This window comes from Stenella coeruleoalba (genome assembly GCF_951394435.1).
Source record: "Stenella coeruleoalba genome assembly, chromosome: 8".
Lineage (NCBI taxonomy): Eukaryota > Metazoa > Chordata > Mammalia > Artiodactyla > Delphinidae > Stenella > Stenella coeruleoalba.
The window spans coordinates 99,385,850-99,411,877 of NC_137154.1; the positions used below are offsets into that span (position 1 = coordinate 99,385,850).

A 26,028-nucleotide genomic window follows, 5' to 3' on the forward strand; every position below is an offset into this window, starting at 1 on the left:
TCATCACCATGACAAAACCACTGTTCTAACAGACCTGTCTATCGATGGAACAGGGTATGTAACAGGGAGGAACAGAAATAAGGCATAACTGCCATATAAACGTGTTGTTTAGAAAACACCGGCATGATCAGTCTAAGATGTCAGATGAAAACAGTCATACTGCAGGGAGGACAGCTTAGTTATAACAGCAGGAAACAGTGTTATAAGAAAAAACAAGCAGTGAAACAGATTTTCAAATGTCGTTGTCAAACTGGCCATACGAGAAATGACTTACATATTATAGTTTATCTTAACCCTCTGCCGACTAAATGTGATTAAATTTAAAATTCTTTAACCCAAATGATTAAATAAAGAATATACTTATTTGCAAACAAAATCTTAAAAATCACATACTATATTCCACAAGAGATAGGGGAAATTACACTGGGAGCAAATCTCCAGTGACTGTTTCTAAGTGTTAAGAACAGTACCTCAGCCTAAGCAGATGTGTACTGCAAAGCAAAAGAAGCCTTTGTGAAATAGATCTATCCTCTTCCTTTAAACTAAAGCTACTGCTTTACTGTGTTGCAATTAGTTGCTCTTAGTTAACTGAGGCAACAGAACAATACTGAGTTTATTTCAATATCTGTAAGAAAGACTCAAGATTTCTTAAGTTTTATTTTCTGTGAGCACAAATGCAGGGGGGAAAAAACCCCTGAAATGGCAGACAACTGTAAAAACATTTCTGCACAGTAAGAGGGATATTAAGGACATAGTATAAATTGCTATATATATTTTTGACACAGAGCTGTAACTAATGATGAGGAAGTCACTTAAGGTAAAATCCATCTGGGGCCAGTAGTAGCTTTACTACCTGCTTTCTTAGGTTTTCTGTACATTAAAATTTGGCAAACTGACTTGCCAATCACCTAATTCTTTAAAACCAACCAACCAAAAACCCCAAGAGGAAAACCAAAACCAAAAACACAGCACTTGTTTCACACTCCCCGGTTCTTAGTGCTACAGAAGTTTTGGCAAGTGAGAAACCTTTTTATTCTTAAGATTTCCTTTTCCTTTTCCACTCCAGAGCAGAGGTTCTTAACTTTTTTGAGTCCTGGATTCCCTCCCCAGAAGAACACACATACAAAACTGTTCCACACAATGTCATGGGGAACATGGACTCTCTGAAGAGCTCATACAAGAACCTTCGGTTAAGAAACTCAGCTCTACGCCATGTGGTTGTTTCTTCCGTAAAAAAATATAATAGGTATTAGTCAGAAACCCTAAAATGAGTTAGACTTAGTGTGTGTCATAGGTTTTACAAGAGAGTCTGGAGACTGGGGCCAGTTCAAGAATAACTTCTCCAGTTTCCTCAGTATCCTGCTCATTTAGATAAAGCAGCATTAATATTTCCTTTAAGAGGTAAATTAGCAAAATTGCCATTTCTTGAAAGAAACAATTTCTATCAGTAAAAGCATACAAGGATATCAACTTACTCTTCACAAAAATATAGCGCTTTTTTTCTACCTGCTGGGGAAGAAATGTTTTTTCTGAAGTGGCAATTAAACAATAATAAATGATTCATAACATGCTGATCATCTGTTCCAGTTGTAGCACATAGTACTTGATCATTCACTATCTGATTAACTTATCAATAGAGATGCTAGATAAATTACCTAAGGTAACAACTTAGGGAAATGCACACAACTAGAAACAAGTATAGGAAAGTAAGTCTTGACTACCTTCCTTAGTGGATAATGGCTAAGCCTTAACATTTCCCCATTTTAACACTGCCTGAAGACTAAAGGGACTCAAAGGAATAGGCAATGTCTACACTAATTCAATCCTTAACTCAATGGGATCAAAATCTGATCCATTATTCCACTGAAACTGTCATGGTCAGCAATGCCTTCTTAATTACTAAGAACAACGGTCCTCAAACTTTGTCCTTAACTCATCTGACTTTCCTGCAGCACTTAATACTATTAATTACCTATCTGTGTCACCATCCTTGCCAAGTGCCTCTTTTCTAAAACTTTCTGTAATACACTGATTGACAGAGAGCGGGTGGAGCTGCCCAACGCTCTGATAGCAAACCAGGTTCCAACCTCCAAAACATTAGAGAAGTTTTGAATGGAAAAGAACTTTAGAGATCATCTAGGTCTAATTAACAAATGCGGAGTGGAGGCCCCAAGACAAGTGAGTATTCCTTCAAAAGGGATTTGCATAGAAAAATTACCAAATGCCACTCACAAAATGTTACTGTATCCTAAGAAAGCTATTCCACTAGATTGTAAATTCCATGAGGTAGGGGTTATGTCTACCTAGTTCGCTGTTTCCCGGAGCCCAGAATAGTGCCTATCACATAAGGATTGTTCAATATATATTTATTAAATGAATTGAGGTAATTTTAAAGTAGTAAATCACTACCAAGAAGATCAAACATTTCTTAGCAAAGAAAATCAGGAAACTCATTGGTTAACCACAACGATGGATTATATTTATAAAAATCAATAAACCCACGGTAGGTAGGACTCCTAAAACCTTTTGAAAAAAGTAGGAGCCCTAAAGGGTATAAAACAGTTACAGTTATAATTAGCAAAGCAAATTAATTTCTTTGTAACAAAGGAGGACTAACAACAGAGGGCAAGGCTATTTTTAAATATCTACCATGTTACACTTTCTTTGGGGGGGCGGGCGGGATTACCTGCCAAATGGAGCTCTGTAACCCTGTCCAAATTTTATTATTTCTTATGCCTTACAAATTAAATAAAATATTCAAGAATATAATATTCTTTGACAGTAGTTCTGTCAAAGACAGAAAAGGAAAAAGGATTCAATTGCTTCCTGGATTTTAACAGGGTCAGACAGAAGAATGACCACCAGAAACCAAGAGCTCCTGCCTCTCTGGAGCCTTAGTCTTTGTGGGGAACTGTCCAGGATTGAATTCTATCAGCTGCATTTCATCCCGAATCTGCCTATCAACGACTCACTTTTGTGTCTATAACTGGTCAGTATGTCTTCATGAGGAAGAAATACTTGCATAGAACAAATCATTCAGGAAGTTTTGTTCTCACTGAGTATCAACTCCTAAGCTTTCTAGCTTCCTCCATGCTAGGAGCTGAGGGTCGTAATCCATTCAGATTATGAAGAAAAAAGCCCTCAAGGAGGACAATACTAATTGTCAGAACCAAATACCTTTCGTTGCTCAAGGAACTATACTCATATGGCCATAGAGCTTTTAACTCTACTCTGTATGTAAATCATACAGATACTCATACAAAATCTCATATTGGCAGCAATACTAGATAATCTATACCTAGTATGTATGGTCATGTTTAAGGGCTTCTTTGGGATACAAGAACCCTTCTAGACATCTTCAAGGGCTTCTCCATTTAGAACAAGACAGGTAAAAATATTACGGTTTACTGAACTACTTAACTATTTCAGACAAAAGCAGCAGGTAGTTAGTCATCAAACATAGTCAGATAACACTATGTATCTAGAACTTCCCACCTAAAAGGGAAAAGAAATCAGTTGTTTGGTAAAGCACTGACTTGAATTAGAGGTTATTTTCATCTGACCTCCTATATTACCTCTGACGTTGCTACATTAGCATCTCTGTTGAATCTTTTCTCAGTACTTCCCATCCCACGGCACCACCTAGAAGTAGTATTTGGATGATATTAAAATGGTAACTTTTATTAGTATGTGAGAACTAGAAAACACACTCAAGAGAATTACCTAAAATATATCTAGGATAGCAGTGACAGCCATTCATCTTTAAAGTCCTGCCATACAAACGCCGTGCATCACGCAATGACTGTTCTGTAATCAGCCGTGTCTAAAGGTTAGGCATTACACGTGCACACATACACACACATTCCAAAAATCCTCACGGACCTTTATCATTACAATATTGTATGGCTTCCCAAACACAAAGGTACTTTCTTATACTCATGAGACCAATGTTTATGCAGAGCAGGCTCACCCCTGAAACAGGTCACTTGATTCCTTTCGTATGGTGACCATGTGATTCTCTGTTTTGTAGTTATTTTGTTACTAAAAACTACCATCTATGATGCAAAGATAACTTACAATACAGATTTTTTCCCATTAGTAAGTTTTATGTATTTGGTTGTAAAAAAAAGTTAATTTGGACATCTAAGATAAAATCATCTAAAAAGTAAGGTTATTAGAAATCCTCCATCAAGATATCTGGGTACAAGCATTAAGTCAAGATTCAGTCGACTGTTAAAACCTGGTAAATATTAACTTACTTTAAAAGGGTTTAAAAAAATTTTTTTTTGCATTTACATGGTATAAACTATAGGTCATAAATGCATGAAAAGAATACATCTTCACATCCTGACATATAAACTTTCTATGAAAAATCTGAAAATAAGCCTGTTTTAAGTTTAGGCGCCTGTCCTTGGGCAACCTGAACTTATTTAGGAAGTTGTCAGAAAGAAATTCAGGTAATCATAACACTTTTTATAGCTCATTTGGTAGCATTTTTATATTTTACTCTTACCTTTATGAGGACTGCTAAAAGCAATCACCGTATGAAAAAATGTCTGTACCTTCTACAAAAATCAAAACATTTCCACAGGTGGCTCAATGTCCCATGCAATGAAAGTAAACCATAACCACCATTTTCTCAGTGCCTACCATGTGCTGAGATTTGGGGTAAGCAGTTTACACTTATTATTTCTAATTTTTACAATAAGGCTAAAAGAGAGGGTCCCAGGAAACAGACACTGAGGAGACCGTGCAGGAGGCTTAGAGCGGAGGGCTCTTCAGAACAGCACTTGTGAGCAAACGAGGAGCAGGATGGGGTAGAGAGACGAGTTGAAGTAACTCACGGTTGCAGCAGAGGCCTCGGTTAATCCTAAAGTGAAGTATGGAACCTGGATGACCCTTCAGAGTTGCCCTGGATTGAGGCAAGGAGGCTGTACCTTTGTATTTCAGCACTGACCAATCACTGGGTCCTGGATGCCACTGGAGAGGGAGCCTAACCTTGGGCAACGGGAAAGTCCTGGGAGAAATCCAACCAGAAGCCATCACCAATCAGTGCTCCAGGCAGCTGGTGGAGATGCACCAGTGTCTCATTCCTGGAGGAGGGGTCCGGGCAGTATATTACATATCACAGAAGATATGTGATGCATCGCTATGTAAAAGAAAAGAGAACTAAGAGAAAGGTAAGAGCTTATCCAAGGTCACTATCACAGTGTCCTTAATGCAAATTCATCTTAGCTTTCAAAACTAGGACCTGGTATGCTTCTCTCCTGCAGACATTGAAAAGTACAGAAAGTCACTGTATTTACCTTTTTGCCATGGTTGCCGGGAAGTTCATAGCTCGTTTTACTATTTAGCTGAAGTAACCATATTTACCTGCTATACTCCCTGTACTCTGATTTCTCATTTTCTGATTCTGTTTTTAGCTTTCTTCATATGCATATTCCCTTCTTTGTATATCTATATTATACAAGACAGTGTCTCATCCTCATCATCTCTAAGAAGAGTATCCAAATCATTTACACATCAGGTGAACAATGGCAGGCATAAAATAATGGACACTCCGTGGCCTCCTTTGGTAAGCCACATCCTTACCCACTTTTACTGTCAAAAAGTAATTCTACTTTGTAAATGTTTCTCCTTCTATAATGTCAAACTTCCTTCCTTTAAGAGCAGTTGGTAGTCCAATAAATACCATCCCGTACATAAAGGCTTGAATGCATGACTGAATGAGCCTTCTACAATAAAAGTCTTATGTTTCAACATTTGTTTTAAATTCTTCCTTGGGACTTCCAAATCAATGTTTCTCACTGTGTTTACAAACTTAGGACACCATGAATTATCTGCAAGAATTTTTTAAATCTGTGTTTTCATTTCTATGACAAGAAGCATGTATGAGCACAATGATGTCCATCTGGGTGTTGCTATGTGATTTTGGTATTTTTGGCATTTATGACTTTATGATTTCATTGTTGCCAAAATATTAGTTCAACTGTCAAATTTTAATAAAGGTGGGCTGATAATTCACAAGGTGACAGTAAAATCAAGTGGTTAAGAGCATGGAGTCACACTCCTTAGTCTGGCTTCACCACCTGCTAGCTTTGTGACATGAGACAAATTAATCTCTCTCTGCCTCAATTTCTCCATCTGTAAAGTGGAGCTAAAAACAGTACCTCCGTCATAGATTTGTTGTGTTAAATGAAAAAATTCAAGCAGAGCATTTAAAACAGTGTTTGCTTAATAGCCTGTACTCAGTAAATGTTAACTATTTGTTATTATTACAAAAATGATAGTCCGACCATTTGGAGACCAAGGTGCCTTATGTAAAGGTCAGTTCAAGTAGAGAAAAAGTAGCAGCAAAGTTTTATCACTAAGCATATGGTAAGAATAACAAACTCAAAAGAACCTTACTGTAGCAGTCAGTATCAGAACCTTGTTTGGAAAAGCAAGTAAGTTTCAGCTGAACTACACCATCCAATATTAAAAGAATGCTCACTTGATTTTTCTGTTTTTTAGTTTTATTAGTACTTAAAAAATATTGTATAAAGTTGGTTTTGTTTAATAACGTGAAATCTATAAGTAAAAGTTTAGATTTAGGTTTGTTACATGTTAAGTAACATTGTTATACAAACATGTTTTTGCCACACATTAGTCAAGTTTCATAAACACCTGGCTTTGTCATCACAGCTTCAACTTCATATTTATTCATTTATAGTTAAAAGCCAATCATTTAACCATTTTCAAAGGTTTATAGTCTTAGCAAGAATATGGTGACTAACACACTGATACATAAACAAGGGAGAAAAAAGGAATCCTAACTACCCATCCAGAGTGAGGATTTGGTCTCACTCACTGGGCAACCTGTTTGCAAGAAGCAGGTGGCAGGCATGAATCAAATAAGAAGTATGAATGACCTTTATATTTTCTTGGAGTTCAATAAAACAAAAAGCATGGAGACCTCTCATTTTTGGTGCATGGAAATTTTACTGGAATTAAAATCAGATTCACCGCTTCTTAAAAAATAACACTTCACAGATACGTAGTTATGCTACAGTGGAGAGGGTAAAATTCTTCCCTTGCTTTTTTCTCTTAATTTTGTAATGTGGTTTACGTAATTTATATTAAAAATATTTTATATTGTTCTAAAATTGGCACAACTCTAATTTCTCAAGTCCAACTATTAACCATGTTTGCTAGTTTGCACAAAAGAGAAGGAACGTTACCTATTTCTGCTGAAAACTGCACCTTCAGGACCAGCACAGACGTGCTTATTATCCAATGACTGCATGAATACCAACAATATGGCACTTTGCTGCTTGGAGGGGTAAAAGTGACAACTGAACGTATCACAATAAGAAGGTGTAATATGAAATCATGTAAATCATTCTGAATAAAGCCAAGGCAAATGAATTTCTATTTCTTATGCATAATGAAAGGTAGAGAGCTCAAACTTTCTAAGGTCAATGAGGCTGATATAAAGGAGTATCATATTTGAGCGGTTTTCTAATTGTGTTGTTTTGAATTAGCATATTTAAAATATACTGTTTTCTACCAGAATATAAGCTCTTTGAAGACAGGTGGGGTTTTTTTTCAGTTTTATTCATTGAAGTATTCCCAGTACCTGGCACCCAGAAGTGGCTCAATAGATTTTCGCTAAATGAATGAATAAATGAAAACTCCTTAAGACTGTATGTGGCAGTTGAGAGGTCAAATATAAGGTCAAGGTACTTTTTGACCTATCACACTCTTCTTTCTAAATCATAAACCAGCTCTATCCATTCAGAGAAAAGTATTTGTAAATTTTAAATAATAATGATAAAAGCAGGTTTTGGTAGGTATGAACTTTATTCTGGTTTTATTAATATCAAGTACAAACATAATTGACTTTTTGGATAAATGAAGTAATCTGAAGGTAGATAGTAGAGAAACAACATTGTGAGTTTCAAAAATTCAGGCTATTACAACAAAGTCATCTTACACAGGCTGAGAAAATGCAACTAGAAAACATATCTAGGTAAATAACTTCCATTCTACTGTATCACTTTATATTGAATGAAGTATTATTTGGTAGCTCAAAAAATGTAATTTATGAATACAGCCAAGAACACATATATAAAAATAAGATGATGGCTGTTATTCCTAAGATGTCTGAGAATAAACACAGGTCTGTATTTTACTAAGAAATAACACCACATCCCACCCACTAAGTGACAAGGTAACACTCACTTGATTGGTGCCAAGAAAAAAAAGTATTTCCATTGGCTCTCAAGGACTCTCTCAACTACGAATAGGTAAGAATTATACATATTTAAATACATGCCTTATTCCAATATGAAGACATTTTTCAATTATTCAGAACAATAGGGGGGAGACGCCACTTAGATTACAAACCCCAGATAATTTGTAACATATGCAGCACACGAGGTACAGAGTCATTAAGCATTCATTTTGAACACTGAAGGGAGTTTTTGCAATGGTAAACAGCAGGCAGAAGAACACATTGCATAATTCCCACAACAGAAATAAGATTAAAGACTACCTAATAATCAATGGGCAATCCTAACAACTGTCTAAAATCTAGAGCTTTTTATGGTACTGGTCTTTGTTTTTGAAACTCAAGAAGTTTTTTCTCCCATTTTTTTTTAACATTTTGTAAACATTACACAGATACAACCATCCAAAGGGCAGGGGACAGGAGACTGCTATTCCACCTCATCCTAGTGATATGAGCAGACTTCAGAGTGCCTGCATGACAATTAACATTTGAAATTTTAGATCTGAATCAAAAGAGTCTGTACGTAGCCTGGATGTAACACAGACAGGACTGCCCTAAAACAGTGCTTTAGTTGGATCTCATTGGGTTCTAGAACCAACTCTAGGGAATTCCCTTGAGGTCCAGTGGTTAGGACTCTGCGCTTCCACTGCAGGGGGCACAGGTTTGATCCCTGGTCGGGGAACTAAGATCCCACGTGCCATGTGGCAAGGCTAAAAAAAAAAAGAACCAATTCTTAAAACTTCGGCTATGAGGTACTGTGATGGTCTCTGAGGACTACAACTAAGAATCCTCTGGGTGAGCTGGTAGAGAAGTACATAGTGAGTTGTATGCCAGGTTAAGATCTAATAAATCCAATAAATTAGGATTTTCAGATTCTCCGAAACAGCTCCACTAGTTTTGGTATATCCGAAATCTGTTCTCTTCTCTTCATTTTCACTGCCACTGCTTTATTTCACCTCCTGTCTAGCTCACTGCAAGGAGCCTCTAAATGGTCTCTGTGCTTCCAGTCTCACCCTTTCCAATTCATTTTCCGCCTTACAGCCAGTTCTGGAACCTAAGATGAACCATGCCACTCCCCAGCTGAAAATTCTTTGATAATTTAGGATAAAGTCCAAACTCCTTAGCCCATCATCTGACCTCGTGTTTATGTCTCCTGTCTCATTTCTTACTGCTTCCCACCTCCTTTCACCCTTTCCCTCAAACCCTAGGCTCCAGCTGTCTAGAACTACACAGTAGAAAATATTTCACCAGAATATCTGGGACATGACCTTAATGATGTTTCTGGAGTTTTGATACCTTAAGTCTACAGTAGCACAATGATCTCTCAACTTGATCTCACCTCATTCTCTTCCATTCCTCTCTTATCTAACTGCAGGTTCTGGCCCATCAGTACGTTGGGCAATTTTAATGAGTTGTGGGCACCTTTCTAAACACCCCAAGTGGGAGATGAAGAGACAGCGCCCAGGGGAACAGGACCTGTTCTGGTGCAGAGCACCCAGGGCAGTGAGATGGTAGCTAGAGAGACAGGGGTGAATGGAGAACCGGTAGAGGTTAGAGCGGTGGTGCAGCTGAGGGGCATTTGAAGACCCCCAGTTTGGGGGAGGGGGACTAGCTGAGCCCTGGGCACAGAGCAGACAAGTAATAATGGGGAGGTGTGACACCCGCCCACCAGGTGTTGGCGCACATCAGTGGGGTCACATCAAGCAAACCTGGAGCATCCCTGGTCTACCCCATGCCCTCCCGGAATGTGTCACTGCAGCTGCAGGGCCTCCAGGAGAAAGACTCCGGACCCTACCTCTGTTCTGTGAACTTGCAAGATAGTCAAGGCACTGTTTGAGGTCACAGCAGCAAGACTTTAGAACTCACTGTGCTGGGTAAGTGAGGGGCACCCATGGGAGGTCGGGCAGGTCTCTCCCCCAAGCGACTGAGTGTGAAGGTTGGGGGAGGGGCAAACAGAGTGACGGGGGGTCCGTGTGTGGGAGCGGGGGAGGGGAGCCGCTGGCCCCCGGATGTGAGTTTTTAACCTGTCTCCCCTCCCCCAGTTCCTCCAGCTCCTCCATCCTGCCGCCTCCGGGGCATGCCCCACGTGGGGACCAACGTGACCCTGAGCTGCCAGTCCCCAAGGAGTAAGCCCGCTGCCCAATACCAGTGGGTGCGGTCGCCCCCATCCTCCCAGGTCTTCTTTGCACCTGTTTTAGGTGAGGGAACTTCCGGAGACACTGAGAGTGCGGCTGGGGTAGAGGAAAGATGACGTACCAGAGGGGCCGGGGTGCCAGGGGAGGCAATGCTGAAAAGCACTGCCGGGGGTGGTGGTGGGGAGCTGGAGAAAGAGGCCCTGCCAGGTGCCGGCACATGCTGCACTGCAGACTTAGGTTACTCAAGAGGCGCTGGGGCTAGAAGATCTGCATTCAAATAGGGTGGAACATACCAGAGAGCACTGCACAGTTAAGTATAGTGTCATTATGTGGGTTAAATAAGTTAATATTTGTAAAGCACTAAGAACAGTGGATGACACATAGTAAATGCTATATAAGCATTATTTTGTGAAATTTGTTTCAGTTATACATATACATGTATATATTTATGCACATATATGTATGTTACGTGAGTACTAGGCCACAGGGTAAAATATATTTCTTCTTGTTGTATGTTCAAAATGATGCATTGCTTTGTTTTTTCTTTCTAGTATATAAATTAAGGAATGAGCTAGATAATGGGTATTTGCATAACTGCAATTCAAACTATAAAAGTTATTTATCAAAACATATAAATTTCTAGAATTGGTATGTCTGCGGTTATCCCAAAACTATCGGCTCCACCCTTTGACAAGGTCCTTGATGACACCACCAAACAGTCACTCATGGTGTCTACAGCATACCTTCATGCGCTACGGCAAACTGCTCTTCAACGGAAAGGCATGACTTTTTAAATAGCTGATCACTTAAAATGTTTGGAACTGCATTATTTGGATGCTTCCAACTTTGGATTCTTGGACAAAATAGATTTCACTGTATCTGCAGTTTGCACCACTCTAGGCCATGCTGCCTCTGGGCTTTTACCCCAACTAGTGATCCATCTCTATTCTCTTCTGCCCAGTGTAGTCCCCCCTCACCCTCGCGATCCACTTCCTGAAAGCCTAAATTGACATGCCCTCCCTGTGTGTGCCTGCAGCACCATGAGCCTAATGTCCACACAACACCCGGGCCGTGGTCACAGTACTGGCGCTTTAGCAGCCTGACTCCTGCCCTGGAAGGCGGACGCCTTGGCAGTAAATGGTACACTGCTGTATTTCCAGGGCCTCCCACAGGAGGCACTCGAGTATCTGCTGGTGAATAATAAAAAGAAATGAAGTCCTTATTTCAGACCTTAGTATTTAAAGAAACCCTGTGATGAATCTGTCAGATGAGTCTGATGACAGGGAATGGGTAAGATTTCCAAATCCTCCCCCAGGTGCTTGGACTTCAGCCAACCGTTAAGCTCCACACCTCTCTCCTGTTTCCTATGGACAGTGGAATTCAAGGGCCCAGGCCCTCTACGTCTACCAAGAAGGATATCAAAAAGACGCTCAAAGTTCTAAAGCAGTGGTCTTTAATTGTGGTACCTATATGCCTTTTTTAATGACTGATCAAGGCACCTTAAACCTTAGGGATTCCTGTCATTCTCAGTCTTGCATGTATTTTTTAGGCATGAAGCTTGGCTGCTGAATTTAGAATAGCCAAAGGAATATAGGCTAGTGATACTGTTTATTTTTAAATGTAAGTGGAATACTGTCTGATCATCAACATTTTCAAGGTATATTTGATAAAACCTATAGATAAGAATTGGAGTGAATCTTTCAGATTCAGGGTACATTATTCAATAAATTTTACAGCCAATTCTCATCTTACTCATACTAGATTTAATATGTCCTATATCCTGTTAATTTCCCATAAACTTTCAAACATATGATGAAAAAATTTTAATGTCAGCTTTAAAATGTTCAAGAGTGCACGGATTTCAAAACTCTTTGGGGAGTACATAAGCAAAAAAGTTTGATCACCATTATTCCAAAGCTGTTCTGGCCAATGTAATTGCCACTAGCTAGCCACATATGGCTATTTAAATTTAAATTAATTGAGATTAAAAATTTGGTCTCACAGTCACATTTCAAGTGTTCAATCACCACCTGTGGCCAGTGGCTACTGCACAGTGGCTGCTGGAGAGTGTAGATACGGAACACTCAAATCACCACAGAAGGTTCTATTGGACAGCACTGTCCTAGAGAACCAAGAATATGACATGGTTTGCTCCAGCCAACTCAGGTTATACTACTTTATTCCTTACAGGAAAAGTTCCTCTTCCTGTGATGGTGGACCATATCTCTTGAATTCTACGAGGTTCCTCCTCCTCAGGGGTAAAGAGACAGGGAGGGCAAGAAGAAGAAACTTTGAGCTCCTTTTGGAGGTTTGAGTGTATAGCCAAGAGAATCCTTTCATAAAATAAAGACTTCTTTAATATTCTGAATAATAACTTTTTACCTACATTGTTCAATATGGTAGCCACTAGCAGCCACATGTAGTTATTTATAATTTAAAAATTAATTAATTAAAATGAAATATAATTAAAAATTCAGTTCCTCAAGCACACTAGCCACATTCCAAAAGCTCAACAGCCACATGTGGCTGGTGACTATCACACCGAACTGCAGCAAATACAGAACATTTCCACCATTACAGAAAGTTTTATTGAACTACACTGTTTTGTACTATGGATTTTCTAATTTTTTTCCTTTTATATATCCTCTTAATGAAGGATCCAGAATATTTCACTCCACTCTTCAGTAGACTTCCCAAAACTCCAGGAAATAAACTCAGATGCCTGCCTGTTCATGCACAGTTTTAACATGTGCTTACTAGATCCCTTACCTCCAAAACTGAAAGCCTAAATATAAATGTATGGCTAGGAGTCTAGGACGGTCTATTCTTTTAGGATACATATCAAGCCTTTGTCAGATTCACAAGCAGACAAAAACACTGGAACGCACAAGCTTTCGGGTGGCAATGACTTTAGAACAACAGAAATGGAAGGAGACAAATCTCACTAAATCTTACCAACTCTCTGAGTGGTATACCGTATTTCTGGAAAATCTTTCAACGATAATGCAGAAGGAAAGTCTTGTCTGCAAACACCAGAGAAGAGTCCTCAGAGATACACAGTCTTAAAATGCTTAAACAGGGACAATGGTATCTTTGGGCTCCAAGTTATCTTTGCCCTATTGGTTCTCACAGACAAATAACGACAAGTCTTGACAGCTAAAATGAAGACCACATATACTATACTGTGATTTGTCTGCTAAAGTACAATATTTGTTCCAAAGATTATGATGAATTATGATGAACAGATCTAAGCAAAGTCCCTAAAAGATTAATCATCTTGTTTGCTAGGCAGAAGACTCCCTACCACTTTTAAATTTACCTGATGGGCAACCAGCATCGATCCAGCAAAAACAAGTTTTTCAGGTCATACAATCACCTTGCATTTCAACTTGAGGGAGAGCTAAAAGTACACATCTGTTTCAAAGACATAAAGCCAAACCTCAAGAGGCAAATTTTTGGAGAACACCCAAAAATATGGGGCTTGAGAATGGGCTTTGCAGTGCATCAGATTAGCTGACTGAAGTGTGAATACAGCATCTGGCTCAGAAGTGAATGCTTCCATGAATTCCAAGTCTAGATAGGTCTTTCAACTACTACAGTATGGACTGTGCTGAGATCTCTCCCTCCCTTGCAGTTATCACACTTATTGTCTGCTTCTGTCACTCGACACTCAATCAAGTACTGCACTGCATACTATCCCCTGTGTTGTCTTGTACAGCTTTTTAACTTTGGTTGTGTGTTTACAGACTTCAACTGCACTGTAAGCTCTCGGACTGTATATTACAGTTCTTCGTCCTAACATCTAGCAGACAGTAAACACTCAAGTATTTGGCGAATGGAGATATGAAGACAAGGTCTACAGAAAAGAACAGAAAACCACCTATTTGTTAATCTGACTCCAAAATTAGGCTGAAATTGCTAGCAGACTAAATTTCTTCTGGCAAACGAACAAAAGGCAACAAAACTTTAGAACCAAACAATAACATGTGTAGCAAGGCAGTCTCAAACACATCCATTTTATCCAAATGGCCGAACAAATACCAATAACAGGACATGTCAGACTTCAAAATGAAAGTCTTTGCAGCAATAAAAAAAAGTTTATATCTGACTTTAAGTTAAAATTCTGTGTGCTTAGAAATATACATATTCGCTTGGAGAGTATTTAAAAACAGTACTTTGGTAGCAAAATCCAAGAGTCATTAATTCAATTTCAATATTTAAAACTTTAATACTTTCTCTGTATAGATAAGAGGACTGAGGCACAGTCCAGAGAATGGAAGTGACGTGCTTTAAGGTTACTCAGGAAGGTGGTCCGCGAAGAGGCTGCGACAGGACTCAGCTTGCTGTTGCCTTCACATGATGAGGTGAAGGCTGCTACATCAATATATTGAAACTATGATTAAGGGAAAGTTTCAGGGAAAAACTGAAGTTACTATGTATCATGCTTCCTTTCAAATTTAGAAGAAATTATTTACTGGGTCTTCATAATTGAATTTTGATAGATATTTAAATACATTTGACCAGAAATGTAATTGACGCACATCGTGTTCCTTCCCTGGGAGCCTCTGACATGAGTTCACACTTAAGTGAGCTACATTAGCCTAAACAAGATGTGTTTCCAGGTCCATATCTTACTGCACTACTTTGTTTCTATTTTTCAAATTCTAAAGCAAAAAGGATTACTTAATTTCTTTTTGCAGTTCTCATTAACACGATAAAGTGAAGGAGATTTCTGAATTACTTGTTCTAAATTGGCATTTCTGAAACTAGGATCGAAAGATTTGTTTCAGGGGTTTGGGATTCTCTGAGAATTTTCTAAGGTTGTGTTTTTATTTTCATAAATGTAATCTGGAGTACTTGGACATCCACCTCATAATTGTGTAAGGCTATGATTTCAGTGACTACGTGTCCCTCTATGCTTAAGATTACATTCATATTAAGCCTCCTAGAGGGACAGAGCTTAGTTTTTAATGCAGTTTTTTCAAATTGGGTTTCAAAGTCTATGTTTTGGGGTTAAAGTTTGAGTAACACTGCTCTAGATTTCTATACTTTCCAAAATTCTCCTTCTAGACTTAGTTTATTTGGTGAACTTAACAAATATGTATCCAGTGCCTACTATGTGCTAGGCACTGGAAATACTGTTGTGAATAAGAGAGACCAGAACTTGTCCTTACGGAGCTTATAATTCCGGCAGGAAAGACCTACATTGTTAATGAAGAAGTCTGGTTCCTTGGCTGAAATCAGACTTAAGGAGTAGAGCACTTAAAAAAGAAAACAAAAAACAGTTATCTACCCTCCTTGCCAACTGCTGCTGTGGATCAGAGAACCCATCACCATCATCTACATAGTCTCAAAATAGTCTAAGAGCTTGAGGTCAATTTGATCTTATCTGTTTGGAGACAGATAAGACAATCCTCTTTTAAAAATTCTTCAGAGACACTTTATCTCCTTTCCTTGCTTTAGGTTATGTTTCTCATAACCGGACAAAGATGCAACCCAACTAAAGATCTCCTCGTTATTTGAGAAACAATTTTATAATCAGTGACATTTATAAGTAGTGAGTTTTGGATAAGACACTGTTTCCTTTTGATTGGGAAATTTCTATGGACAAAAATCAATAAAGCTAGAAAAATTACAAATACCTAAAGTGCACTTCTAAACTCAAGAAAAGTTCATGGATAGATGCTAAACAGTACAATGCAAAAACTCTCCCCCAAATTTAACCCTGAACAGAACAACAAGTGAGATTCAGAGAACAGTGGCTACTATTAGCTACTACTTTAATCCTACCTATTAATCACTTTAATAACATCCTTGTTCAAAAAAGGCGGGGAGGGGGGGACGGAACCCAGAGGTACATGTTATCAGGTAAACCAATTTAATTTTGTAATTGAGAAATGGGTGTCAAATTCCCTGAACAACAGTTAATAGGTTTGAAATATCTTGGTCTCTGGACCAAATTTTCTAAGCAACAATGTCCTCAGATGAACACTACTTGAGCCAAGATCTCTGGAACTTTGGAGCAATGTCCTTCTCTAGTGTGAGTATGATAGTTCTTACTGGGTTTCTACCCCCCAAGGAGTTCCCCAAAAAGTGTCATCCCTGCCAGAAGCACACAGATACTATAACTCTGAACAAGAAGGAGTTCCGTGAAAACTGGGAGCAAGAATCCTACCAGAATCTTTTAGCAGACACTGTGAAAAGGGAACCAGCTTACCTAAAAAACAACTCCGTATCTGCCAAGACTACAAATCTGAACTCCTAGATTAAAAGTCAGTAGCAAGAGCAAAACGATAACCCGGCTGGAGGTGAAATTTCTAGCCTAAGTTAAGCCTCTGTATTTAAACATTCAGGTACACAAGGATGGCCAGATGCACAGTGAGAACTTTACTTGTCACCGCAGCCGGCACAACAGCTAAAGCAGGGGAAAACGGGCTTTCAAGGAGTTTAGTCAGAAACATAGCAGGGCCTCAAACCAACCTAACTCTGCAGGCATCACACTCCAAATTCCAGACCAACTACCAGCCAGGCTAACTGTCTGCTCCTAACTCCACGAAAGCAATACACTATCTGGCTACAACCGAGCCTTTTCAATTCTCCAAAGCATCTCAAGACTTGGTCGCCCTTCGAGTTAGAAGCAAGCTGAAGTCGGAAACAAGACGACTGACACAAAGGCCATCGTCCGAAGGCGCCTTTCGTACGGCTCTGCCCCTGCCACTCACTTGAAAATTCCTAAACTGGGGGCTCAGCGGCCCCGCTCTTCTACCCTTGCTCCATCCCGCCCCGGCCGGTAAGCCTCTGCCTAGGAGCCCCCGGCCTAGAACAAAGCGAGGGGCCCCGGCGGTGGGGGCGAGAGGCGCGGGCAGCACGGGGACCGCCGCCCGCCGCACAATGAGAAACTACCAACTTCAGAGCGCAAGAACATCCTCAATTGGCAAGAAAGAGGGGCGGCGGCAGGCACGCCCAACTTCAAACTCAGGAAACCTACGGGCTGGCGGCCATCTGGAAAAAAGCCCCCTTCCCAGGGAGAGAAGAAAAAGGCGGAGGAGATGCGAATCGCCCACCGGGCCCCGGAGGGGAGCCCTGCGCTCAGACCGGCCCCCGCCCCCGAGGCCCGCTTCCCCGCCTTCTCTCTGCCTCTGGTTCGCTGCCCCAGGCCGGGCGGCCGGTTACCTTGATGCGCTCCCGGCACTGGGACGGGGTCCGCTCGTAGCCCAGCTCGGCCAGGGCCCGGGACACGCGCTCGTACATGGCTGGCCCGGGGGCCTTGCTGCCGAACACCGTGCCGGCTCCCTCCAGCTGCTGGTACCGCGCCTCCACCAGCCGCTCGTTGCCCCACACTGCGATGAGCGCGTTCGTCTCGGCCGGCGTCCACGACATGCCCCGGCAGGCGGCGGCGGCGGCTGCCGCAGCCCCGCCACCGCCGCCACCAGGGGAGAAGGAGACCGAGGACGAGGCGGCGCTGCGGCCCCCCAGCCCCAGCCCGAGACCCCCGGACGCCGCTGCCCCCGAGCCCGCCGCACTGCCCGGCCCGAGCGGGGAGGCACCCCGAGGCGTGGAAGGGTCGGAGAGCGATGGATTTCCGTCGCTTAGGCCACCAGGAGAAGCCGGGGAGAGCACCTCCATCTTCGGGATTTTTAGCGGCGAGTTGGCGGGCAGCTCCGAGCCACAGGGCGCAGCCATCTTCCAAGCGGCCGCCGCTGCACCGCCCGGAAGTGACGCGCCCGCGCATCCGGCCTCCGCGGACTCCGGGGCTGCCCTCGGGCCTGGCTCTCCAGCGGGCGGACGGCTGCGGGCCCTGGCGGCCCCGCGGAGGCCGCTTGCCGCCCCAGTCCTCTCACCACGAGCCCGGCCGCGCCGCCCGCTCCTCTCCCGGGGCGAGGGGCGGCGGTGAGGCGCGCCGAAGCCCCGAGCCGAAGAGTAGGGTGGGGGCATGAGGGCGCTGGTGTGAGGAACCGATTGAAGCCTTCCCACTTCCTCTCCAATCTCAGCCCCTGGGAGGAGGGGTGAGGCCCGCGAGGGGGCCCAGAGTTAAGGAGGACTTGACCATTTCGCTCGCTCGCTCGCCTCTCTCCCTCCGCTCTGCCGCTCCCCACTCGGAACTGGCCTCGGGGTGCAGAGGCTGACGTCCAGGGCGGAGGCTGGGGAGCCCTGCGCAGGGCACAGCTAGCAAGGCGCCGAGGCTGCAGGGGGAGGGTTTCTGGGGAAGACTTTAAAAAGCATTTGGGGACCAGGGTTAGAGTTCCTGCGGCGTAGCTTTTCAAGAAATCCAAGCGCATTATTTGAAGAGCAACTCTGATTCCAGTTCTGATCTATTTTCTAGTTAATCTGGGTGGGTGTGACGATTTGTAGAATAGTTAGATGTCTTTATTGCGCTTGCACGGTTTGTCTATAACTTAAATAGGTAGGAACTCCCGAGCTCAGCAGAAAAGTTACTTTACAATACCATTATCCATCCGCCCTAATTTGGAAGTTGCATGTTTTTACCACAGTGTTTCATGCTCTCAAGTGTAAGGAGGCTAAAAAGAAAACTGTCAATTATGACAGCTATTGTGACCTCCGGTAATTAGTGGTAAGCGTGCCTGGACCCTCCATAACATGCTGCAGTTTAATGAACATTAACACCCCAAGTCCAATACATCACTGTAAGGTATTTCAATATTCTTCAAAGCCAAAAATCTAATTGTTTATCTTGGAGCTTTAACTTGAAGGCCCCAGCTGATTTTTTTGTTCAAATATGAATAAGCTATGCAATTTTTTTTAAATAGCAAATATATTTTAGGTTTTTTTTTTTTTAAATAGAGCTAAGGTCAGCTACATTTTAAACTCAGAATCACTCCAGAGAATGACATGGTTGTCATTGGAAAGCCAAAGGAATAAGCAATAGGGTTGAAGTAGAGGAGATAATTGTCTCCGTATGTCATATTAAAATGTCACTGTAGTTTATGTTAGCAATATGAAGAAACAAAGAAATTCCAACATTTATGCTATCTCTTCCTTTTTCTAAGAAAAATATATAGTATATGTATAACTGACTCACTTTGCTGTACACCTAAAACTAACACAACAGTGTAAAGCAACTATACTCCAATAAAAATTTAAAAAAATAAATATTTCACATCCTTCCAAAACTAAATAGCTAAATAAAAGATATAGTCTTGCACCTCAGTTAAGTGTATGAATTCTAGAGTCAGAATACCTGGCTTCAAATTCCAATTCTGCAACCTCAGCCAACTTATGTGCCTAACCTCTCAGGGCCTTGGTTTCTTCATCTGTAAAATGAGGATAACCTCACAGTATTGTCATGAGAATAAATGTGTTAATACAGATAAAACCCTTAGAATGGTGCCTGGTTCACATAAACATGTATGAGCATTAGCTCATCTCACTTTGTGAGTGTCACACACTCACAAAGTGAGTGTCATCTCACTTTGCCTGTACTCTCATTAATAGAATCTTCCCTTTGTCGCTCTCTCTCCACTTCTGGTTGAGTGTTCTCATTTCCAATTCTCTTAAGGGCTCTAGTGGAAGCTCAAACACCTATCAAAGCAAAATTCACTATCATTCAGCCCAACAGTAAGTTTTTTAATGTCATAAGGTGTATGAACGGGAGTGACATGCCTAGAATCATAATGAAATCAGAAACTGCAAGGAGTTTTAAAATCATTGCTTCTCCCGCTCTCATTTTACCACAAGCCTGAAAAAAAAATCCTCCCTCCTTCTACTGTTAATTCTGGATGATTCTCAAATCAACTCTGACTCATTCAGGAAGCCTTCCTAGATGAAGTGGGTTGACTGAGAAGTCTCCCTTCCCACAAACTTCTGTTTCTAGACATTATTTCTATATACCCCCCCTTTATTCCCACACCCATCAGTCTATCCAATGAGAAAATCTTGTATCAAAAATAAAATTTCTGGGCTTCCCTGGTGGCGCACTGGTTGAGAATCCGCCTGCCAGTGCAGGGGACAAGGGTTCGAACCCTGGTCCGGGAAGATCCCACATGCCGCCGAGCAACTAAGCCCGCGAGCCACAACTACTGAGCCTGCGTGCCACAACTACTGAAGCCCACACGCCTAGAGCCTGTGCTCCGCGACAAGAGAAGCCACTGCAATGAGAAGCCCGCGCACCACAACGAAGAGTAGCCCCCGCTCGCCGCAACTAGAGAAAGCCCGTGCGCAGCAACGAAAACCCAATGCAGCCAAAAATAAATCTATTAAAAAATATTTAAAAAATAAAATAATAAAATTTCCGTTAACATCCTGAAGTTCAAACGAAGCCAATAATGTAAAAGCTATTAATATGTGTTCCATAGTACAGAGGCACTGCTATATAGTCCACCAGGACCATGTGATCATCGTGTTGGCTTCCTGTGGCCGCTTCTGGGTTCCAGAAGTTGTGCGATATAGTTGTTCAAGACTTCATGGTTTAATCAGGACTTATGGAATGAGTCCTGATTGAAGTAATATGCTACACCTTTTATTGTGGATCTAAATGGTAGTCATAAGTAGATAAAATCTTATTTGAGAGATAATATATGAAACGTCTCAAAAATATAATAATGGGCCAAAGAGTGCACAACAATACAAATCTTCCACCTGTAAATATACGCTACTCCCTTTAACCGTATCACCCCTTATCTGTTTCCTCCACAATCTGAGTCAAGTGTTTGTTTTCCCAGCTTTTCTATGAAGCCTTCCCTAATCTGTTGGACAGAAGTCCTCCATCTAATACCCATTCACACGACTTAGCACTTCACATTAATGTTCTCTGTTTCAGAAGCTTAGTTAATTCTGTTGCATACTCTCTTGCTGTGTTTTATGACTGTCAGTGCGTTTGTTGCTTTATCTTTTTGCCCTTCAAATTCCATATCAAGTCCCGTTACCTGTACCTCTAAACTATTTCCTAAATCTGACTACTTCTCAACCCTGGTCCAAGCCTCCATCATGTCTTTACTGGACAACTGGACTTCCCACTTGCATACTTGCCTGCTTACACAGTAGCCAGAGTGAACTTGGTATTTTAAAACTTTTTTCTTGTGCAATATAACGTGCATATAGGGGAGTACATAAAACGTACGTGTACAACTACTATATGAATTATGAAACAAATACTATATAACCACCACCCAAGACAGGAAATAGAATATAGCCAGCACGTTAGAAGACCTACCTTACAATCCCTTCCCAATGTTAACCCCTATCTCCCTCGTAAAGTCACTATCCTGACTTGCCTTTCTTTATAGTTTTATCACTTGATTATACATCGCTAAAAGTTTTCCCTGGTTTTGAATTTTTTGGAAATGAAATCACATGTATTCTGTGTCTGGCTTCTTTCATTCAATATTATGTTTTTAACTAAGATTCATCTATTCTCTATGAGGCTGCAGTTTATTCATTTTTGTTGCTGTAAAATAATCTGTTTTATGAACATATCATATTTTATTTATCCATCCTACTGTTGAATCTTTGGGTTGTCTCTAAATTAGGATGTTATGAATAACGCTGCTACAAACATTCTTGTACATGTCTCCCAGTGCATATGTGCAAGTACTTCTGTGGAGTATATGCCTCCCCCTCCCTTCTTTCCTTCCTCCTTTCCATGTGGATACACAATTACTCCAACTCCATTTACTGAAAAGACCATCCTTTCCTTCCTTTTTTTGCAATGCCAAAAAAAGGCATTTATGTCTCTTTGACATAAATCAAGTGTCCATATGTGCATGGGTCTATTTCTGGGCTCTTCTGTTACATTGGTCCATGTATCCATTTTTCTATTTGTGTTCCTTGTGGCAATATCACACTGCCTTAATAGTGGGTCACACTGGCTTTATGATAAGTCTATATCAAGTACAGAAAGTCCCTCCTCCTCTTTCTTTCTTCCTCCTCCTTCTTCAAGAGTGGCTTGCTATTCTTAATCCTTCACATTTCCATATACATTTTAGAATTAGCTTGTCAAATTCTACAGAAAAAGCTGTGGGTATTTTGATTGCTATTGCATTGAAACTATGGACCAATTTGAGAAAAACTGACATTTTTATAGTAATTGGTCTTACAATCCTGGAAAATAGTATATCCATTTATTTAGTCTTTAGTTTCTCTCAAAAAATGTTTGTAGTTTTCTGCATAAAGGTCTTACACATTTTTTTGTTGGACTTATTCCTAGGTAGTTGGTATTTTTAAAACACTCTTGTAAATGGTATTATGTTTTCATATTTTATTTTCTAATTGTTTTTGCTGGTATATAATAATGCAATCGATGCTTGAATGCTGATTTTGCATCTAAATAATCCTGACAGATTGGTCTTTTAAAATTGTAAATCATTGCGTATCATTCCCTCGTTAAAAACCCACCAATGGCTTCCCACTGTAAAAATATAATCCAAACTCTTTGTCATGAGTGTGGTGATTTAAGAACATATCCACACATTATGTGATGCTCTTCCAATAAGAAGAATTTATGTTCCTTCCCCTTGGACCTGGGTGAATCTTTGTGACTACCTCGATGAACCAAATGTGGTGGGAGTGACATTGTGTGACTTCAAAGCTAGGTTTGGAAATACCCTGAAGCTTCTTCCAGTTTCTGTTGATATACTTGCTCTCAAAACCTTTAGCCACCATGTACAAAATTGGGCTACCCTAAGTCCACGTAGAGATACCAGAGAGAGAGAGAGAGAGAGAGAGAGAGAGAGAGAGAGCGGGTGCCCAGGAGCCAGGAATGTTCCATCCTCCAGTTATTTGTCTAAACAGCCCAGGCTCTCGACAGGGGGATGAAGAAGCTTTGAGATGACCCCAGCCCGAGCCACCACCTGACTGCAACCACACAAGACCCTTAGCAAGGGCCGCCTAGCTCACCCCAGGCACCCCCAGCTTCATGAGCATGGTTCACGATTGTTGTTCTGTGCTATGCCGCAGTTGGTAACTGGAGCACTGACCTACAAGACGCGTTTACTCTAAGCTCAGCCTACCTACCACACCAACTTCATCTCCCATCTCAGATACATTCCAACTGCACTGGCCTTGTATCTGTCCTATCAAGTAAGTCAAACTTATTTCTGTTTGGGGGCCCTTGGACTTGTCATATATCCTTATCCTGGAGCACTCTTATGTTAGCTCTTCAAGTGACAGCCTCTTTCTCATAAGTCATCTCCTCAAATGTCACCTCCCCAGAGACGCCTTTACTGCATCTCTATCACATTACCATCTTATTTTATTGACACACATTTTCTGAAATCATTTATTTATGCAAATTAAGTTTTTTCATATGTTTATTGTCTGCCACCCCCCTCTAGAATGTAGGCTGTTTGAAGCCAAGGATTTTGTCCATTTTGTTCCCTCTACTAGATCCAGCACTTAGAATAGTCCAGGCATGCTTTCATCATCAACCAAGATGCAGCAGTAGGGACTAGATATACCCTCCTCCCTTGAATAACTAGAAAACCAGACAAAATATATGAAACAGTGGTATTCAAGACAAAAGACATCAGAAAACAAAGAAGAATGAACCTAAGAGATAGGAAACAAGGTGATTGTGGTGATGGTTTCACAGGTACATGCATACGTTAGAGATTATCAAATTGTACACTTAACTATGTACAGTTCATTGTATGTTAATTATATCTCAGTAAAGTTGTTATAAAAGAACATAGTTCCAGGCAAATAGTAGACACTCAATAAACATTTGTTGACTGTTGATTTTCTTGGACTGTGATTTCTTAGTGGTTAGCGATTGACTCTTCTATACATATTTAGGTAATACCCAGCAAAGTACTATGTGAATACCAAATATTCAAATGATGTTTTATGAATACTATCATGGCACATTTATTACATAGCCATTATATTAATGTTATTTAAACGGGACTAAAGTTATTTTTCTTGACAAAGTGTTTAACTTCATTAACAATCGAAGAAATACAAATTAAAAGAACGAAATATTGTTTTTAACCTTTCAATTTGCAAAGAGCTTTAAATGATAGCATAAGCATGAGTTATTTTTGTATTCAGAAGAAAAAAGAAAGCTATTTCCATTTCTAAAGCATTTTATAATACCTACTTAAGAGATAGGGGAAATAGATGCTTTCTCTGTACTGCTAATCAGAATGTAAACTGGGAGAAATTTTCTGTAGAACAATTTTAATAAATAACAAAATCTTCAAAAAACATAAGAACGCCTTGATCTAGCTATTCCACTTCTAGAAATGTATACTGAGAAAATAAGATTGCACACAAAGATTCAGTTACAAGATGGTTCACCTCTACACCGTGTGCAATACCAACGATTAGAATGGATCTATAAACCCAGCAGTAAGATACCGGTTAAATGAACACTGCTATATTCATTTCATGAAATATTATTCTGACAAGAAAAATGATGTAGTAAATGAATTAACTTCGAGAGATGTTTACACTATTTTTTGTTAATCAAGAATAATAGACTGCTCTTTTTGTGGCACCTTGGAGGCAGTCGGCTGCTTCAGGATGAAGCTGAACATCTCTTTCCCGGCCACTGACTGCCGGAAGCTCATTGAAGTGGATGATGAACGAAAACTTCATACCTTTTATGAGAAACATATGGCCACGGAAGTTGCTGCTGACGCTCTGGGTGAAGAATGGAAGGGTTATGTGGTCCGAATCAGTGGGGGGAACGACAAACAAGCTTCCCCCATGAAGCAGTGTGTCTTGACCAATGGCCGAGTCTGCCTGCCACTGAATAAGGGGCATTCCTGTTACAGACCGAGGAGGACTGGAGAAAGAAAGCACAAATCTGTACGGGGTTGCATTGTGGATGCCAATCTGAGTGTTCTCAATTTGGTCAGCGTAAAAAAAGGGGAGAAGGATATTCTTGGACTCACTGATACTACTGTGCCTCGTCGCCTGGGGCCCAAAAGAACTTGGAGAATCTGCAAACTTTTCAATCTCTCTAAAGAGCATGATGTCCATCCGTACGTTTTGAGAAAGCCCCTAAACAAAGAAGGTAAGAAACCTAGGACCAAAGCACCTAAAATTCAGCGTCTTGTTACTCCACGTGTTCTGCAACATAAACACAGGTGTATTGCTCTGAAGAAACAGCATACTAAGAAGAATAAGGAAGAGGCTACAGAATATGCTAAACTTTTGGCCTAAAGAATGAAGGAGCCCAAAGAAAAACGCCAGGAACAGATTGTCGTGAGACAGAGGCTGTCCGCCCTGAGAGCTTCTACTTCTAAGTCTGAGTCCAGTCAAAAACGAGATGCTCTGGGCTTCCCTGGTGGCGCAGTGGTTGAGAGTCCGCCTGCCGATGCAGGGGACACGGGTTCATGCCCCGGTCCGAGAAGATCCCACATGCCGCGGAGCGGCTGGGCCCGTGAGCCATGGCCGCTGAGCCTGCGCGTCCGGAGCCTGTGCTCCGCAACGGGAGAGGCCACAACAGTGAGAGGCCCGCGTACCGAAAAAACAAACAAACAAAAAAAGACAAATGATCTGAATGGACACTTCACTACAGAAGATATATGGATGGAAATACGTATATTAAAATATGCTTAATGTCATATGTTATTGAGGAATTGCAAATTGAAACAACAATGACATACCACCACACAACTATTAAAATGGCTAAAATCTAAAACACTGACAAGGTCAAAT

At 40.9% G+C, this 26,028-nt stretch overlaps 2 protein-coding genes and 1 pseudogene across 7 annotated transcripts in view; 2 read left to right on the forward strand and 1 right to left on the reverse strand.

Annotated features, from left to right (window-relative positions):
* The window catches only part of MSANTD2 (Myb/SANT DNA binding domain containing 2), a 29,001-nt gene extending 10,358 nt beyond the window's left edge, over nucleotides 1-18,643 (reverse strand). For 2 of the 5 annotated variants that reach the window (XM_079929125.1, XM_079929124.1), the window contains exon 1: nucleotides 17,581-18,643. In XM_079929125.1, coding sequence (XP_079785251.1) covers nucleotides 17,581-18,342 — 762 coding nt within the window. In that variant the 5' untranslated portion in view covers nucleotides 18,343-18,643. Of the gene's footprint in view, nucleotides 1-3,575; nucleotides 6,558-17,580 lie in introns of those variants that run through there. The other 3 variants (XM_079929126.1, XM_079929122.1, XM_079929123.1) reach the window with 3 other exon arrangements.
* On the forward strand, nucleotides 45-17,497 carry LOC307189826 (endothelial cell-selective adhesion molecule-like; annotated as a pseudogene). Its single transcript has 3 exons — nucleotides 45-54; nucleotides 9,925-10,146; nucleotides 10,315-17,497. The product of its transcript is annotated as an endothelial cell-selective adhesion molecule-like (transcript).
* A 6,242-nt stretch (nucleotides 18,644-24,885) lies between the features above and the next one.
* Nucleotides 24,886-25,669, forward strand: LOC307190054 (small ribosomal subunit protein eS6-like; the record flags this gene model as incomplete). The annotated part of the gene is made up of 1 exon (XM_079928819.1): nucleotides 24,886-25,669. One exon carries the CDS (start codon nucleotides 24,886-24,888, stop codon nucleotides 25,528-25,530), a length of 645 nt encoding a protein of 214 aa, XP_079784945.1. The 3' UTR covers nucleotides 25,531-25,669.
* Between the last annotated feature and the right edge of the window lie 359 nt (nucleotides 25,670-26,028).